The 4,103-nt window shown below is 54.3% G+C and overlaps 1 protein-coding gene across 1 annotated transcript in view; it reads left to right on the plus strand.

Annotated features, from left to right (window-relative positions):
- Positions 1 to 606: 606 nt before the first annotated feature.
- The window catches only part of LRFN3 (leucine rich repeat and fibronectin type III domain containing 3), a 13,357-nt gene continuing 9,860 nt past the window's right edge, over positions 607 to 4,103 (plus strand). The window contains exon 1 of the mRNA XM_019624836.1: positions 607 to 2,349. Coding sequence (XP_019480381.1) covers positions 923 to 2,349 — 1,427 coding nt within the window. The 5' untranslated portion in view covers positions 607 to 922. The remainder of the gene's footprint in view (positions 2,350 to 4,103) is intronic.

The following is a 4,103-nucleotide window of genomic DNA, read 5'->3' on the forward strand; positions in this document are numbered from 1 at the left end:
GTGCCGCACGCTCACCATCTTTCACCAGCTCTCTTGCCCTTGTCCAGCCCTGACTCTCAGCCTTGGCCTCTGACTGTCTCTGACCATCTTTGACATCTCTACCACGCTTCTCTCCAGGCACTTCTGTCACCTCTCCTCTCTGGCTTCCTCTGTCTGCCCTTCCTCTCTACTGTCTTTCACCATCTCTCTTGCCCTCCTCCCACCCCTGACCCTAACTGCTAGTTGATGACCACACGACCATCTCCGGCCTTTATCGACCACCTCTCTCCTCTCTGTCTCTCTGATCATTTCCCTGGCTGCCTTTCCTCTGATGACCCCTCTCCACACCCATCATCCTACTCAGCTATCCTTTCCTCTCTGACCACCTCTCTGGCTTTTGACCATTTCTGACCATCCTTGACCATCTCTCCTGGATCTGACGGGCCCTGACCACTTCCCCTCTCGTTATCCACTGCTCATGTTCTCGATCATCTCTAACCACCTCTCTTCTCTGGTGATGACCGACTACTTCTCATTACTCCCGCCTCCCTGACCACCTCTTCTCTCTTTAGCCATCTTTGACCATATCTCTGTGACCATGTCTGAGGCCCTCTGGCTTACCGTCTACCCACCCTGACCAACCCTCCCATTCTCTGACTGTCTCTGACCATTTCTAACCACCTCCCTTCCCTCTGACAGTCTTTGTTCATTTTTGCTCCCTCTGTCCCCCCATGACACATCTCTCTGAGTCTTTGACCATCTCCTCTGGATTTTGATATGTCTGACCACTCCTCTCTGACCATCTTTAACCAACTCTTCTGCTCCCAGCCCACTGTGACTTTCTTTTCTGGTCTTGGACCACCCCAGCCCCCTCTGGCACCCTTTTTCTGACCTCAGCCTGCCCTAATGCCTCCTTCTTCCCTGTAGGCCGCCCCTGCCCGCGATGGCCGTCTTCCCGCTGCTCCTTTGCCTGCTACCGCTGGCCCCTGCCTCGTCTCCACCCCAGCCAGCCACACCCAGCCCGTGTCCCCGCCGCTGCCGCTGCCAGACACAGTCACTGCCCCTGAGTGTGCTGTGCCCCGGGGCAGGTCTTCTGTTCGTGCCACCCTCGCTGGACCGCCGGGCAGCTGAGCTGCGCCTGGCAGACAACTTTATTGCGGCTGTGCGCCGCCGCGACCTGGCCAACATGACGGGCCTGCTGCATCTGAGCTTGTCACGTAATACCATCCGGCATGTGGCAGCTGGTGCCTTTGCTGACCTTCGCGCCTTGCGCGCCCTGCACCTAGATGGCAACCGGCTGACCTCGCTGGGCGAGGGTCAGCTGCGTGGCCTAGTCAATTTACGCCATCTCATCCTGAGCAACAACCAGCTGGCCGCCCTGGCGGCTGGTGCCCTGGACGACTGTGCGGAGACACTTGAGGACCTCGACCTCTCTTACAACAACCTGGAACAGCTGCCGTGGGAGGCTTTGGGCCGCCTGGGCAACGTCAATACATTGGGCCTGGACCACAACCTGCTGGCTTCTGTGCCTGCCGGCGCCTTTTCCCGCCTGCACAAGTTGGCACGGCTGGACATGACCTCCAACCGCCTGACCACCATCCCGCCTGACCCGCTCTTTTCCCGCCTACCACTGCTAGCGAGGCCCCGCGGCTCACCCGCCTCTGCCCTGGTGCTGGCCTTTGGTGGGAACCCTCTGCACTGCAACTGCGAGCTGGTATGGCTGCGGCGGCTGGCACGGGAGGATGACCTCGAAGCCTGTGCCTCCCCGCCTGCTCTGGGTGGCCGCTACTTCTGGGCTGTGGGTGAGGAAGAGTTTGTGTGCGAGCCCCCTGTGGTGACTCACCGCTCGCCACCCCTGGCAGTGCCTGCAGGTCGGCCAGCTGCCTTGCGCTGCCGGGCAGTGGGGGACCCTGAGCCCCGTGTGCGTTGGGTATCACCCCAGGGCCGCCTGTTGAGCAATTCAAGTCGTGCTCGCGCCTTCCCTAATGGGACGCTGGAGCTGCTGGTCACCGAGCCGGGTGATGGCGGCATCTTCACCTGCATTGCAGCCAATGCAGCTGGCGAGGCCACGGCTGCTGTTGAGCTAACCGTGGGTCCCCCACCACCTCCCCAGCTAGCCAACAGCACCAGCTGTGATCCCCCACGGGACGGAGATCCTGATGCTCTCACCCCGCCCTCTGCCGCCTCTGCCTCTGCCTCTGCCTCTGCCAAGGCAGCTGATACTGGGCTCCCTACTGACCGTGGTGTCCAAGTAACTGAGCATGGGGCCACAGCTGCTCTCATCCAGTGGCCAGATCAGCGGCCTATCCCAGGCATTCGCATGTACCAGATCCAGTACAACAGCTCAGCCGATGACATCCTCGTCTACAGGTGCAGTGTCCAGACAGTGGGCAGCATGAGTGGGGGAGGGAGGTGGAGGGAGGGTTAGAGATATGCTTACCGATACCCAGGCAGCATAGCTGAGAAATGAGGCTGCAAGGTTACAAAGGAAATCAGATAACAAAGGTAAAAGAAATCTGTCAGCAGCAGTAAAAAGAAATCAGGCAGCAAAAGTGAAAAGTAACCAGACCAGAAGAGTAAAAAGTTAATTGGGAGGCAAGTTTGGGGAGATACAAACAAATTTAAGTAGTAAAGGTAAAGCTACACCAGGTATGTCCAGGTGACAGGGCTTGACATAAGCCCGACTGCAGGAAGAAAAGGAGGTCAAGCAGGAAGGTACAGGGATCATGGGAAAAATGAAATGAGACAGCCCTGCTGCAGAGGAACTCAGGCCAGAGGTTAAAAGGAAAACGAAGGAGCAGGTTAAAGAGAGACTCGGCTTTGGGTTTGTGTCGTATGAACTACTCCACATATTTAGAGTTCTTATATGGTGACATCTCGATTTTTGATATTTTAAGTCAAATTAAACATAGTTCAAGCTCCACCTGCTAGGTGAACAGGAATGTTCAGTGTGCCACTGTTGGGGATTCCCTTCTATCTTCTGTTGTTGCAAACACAAAACTTGGGGTTTACACTCTCCAAGAGGTGGGTCAGTACAACTTCTGCCCCTGAACTGGAGAGTACTTGGAATATCTGCTGTGGCCACATGTGGTCAGTAGTGGTGGCTTTGACCTGGGTGCTGTTGACATCTCTCATCCAAGACCAGCCTTGCATGGACAGCTGTGGATGGCTCCCCGTTCTTACTGCCAGGCTGGGCCAAGGGTGCAGACACCAAGGTCTGGAAGACTGGGCCTCCCAAGGCCTGGGGTCTGCACCTTGTAAACCCAGCATCTGTGTCTCTTTTCCCTCCACAGGGGCCCACACCCCTAGAGATTGTCACTTGATTTCCTTTTCAGTCCTGGAAATCCAGTCAGCTCATTCCATTCCCTTTCACAGGCAGCACTCAGTCGATTGCATGGAGGGCCCACATCTGAAAATCACACAAGTCTTGTCCACCATGCTTGGCGGGGAATAGGATGAATGCTTTCCTAGATAGTCACCCTCCCAGAGACAATCACGGAGTTTCCTGTACCTCCTTTATTAAAGCAGTTTAAGAATAAAACAGATTATAAAACAAATTAAATCTCCAACAGGATATTCTGATACAAAAGGAAATATAGTGGAGTTGGTGCTAAGGATAAAAGGAAATGGATAAAGAGAAACCAGGCAACAGAGATAAAAGAAGATGAGGAGGCAGAGCTGGAAAGAAATAAGGCAACAGGGAAAAAATGAAATCAGTGGTGACTGAGGCACATCAGTTTAATGAAAATGATATTGGATGATAGGACTCACTGGAAAGCAGGCTATAGATACAAGAATAAGGCAACGGGCTAAGGGGGATGTTCATTGGCAGGTTAAAAGGAAATCAGGCATCATTAATATAGAGGGATCAGGCGGTGAGATTAGAGAGAATCTGGCTGTACTCTAGAGGAAAACGAAAATCAGGCACAGGCTAGAGGAAAGTCAAATGGGAACAGAGGGCCTGGAGGGAGACTGAGGTGGAATTAGAGGGAAATTGGATGGGGGCTAGAAGGAAATGGGCATCGTGTTAGAGCAGCGGTTCTCAACCTTCCTAATGCCGCGACCCCTTAATACAGTTCCTCATGTTGTGGTGACCCCCAACCATAAAATTATTTTCGTTGCTA

The sequence above is a fragment of the Hipposideros armiger genome, unplaced genomic scaffold (assembly GCF_001890085.2).
Source record: "Hipposideros armiger isolate ML-2016 unplaced genomic scaffold, ASM189008v1 scaffold_609, whole genome shotgun sequence".
NCBI lineage: Eukaryota > Metazoa > Chordata > Mammalia > Chiroptera > Hipposideridae > Hipposideros > Hipposideros armiger.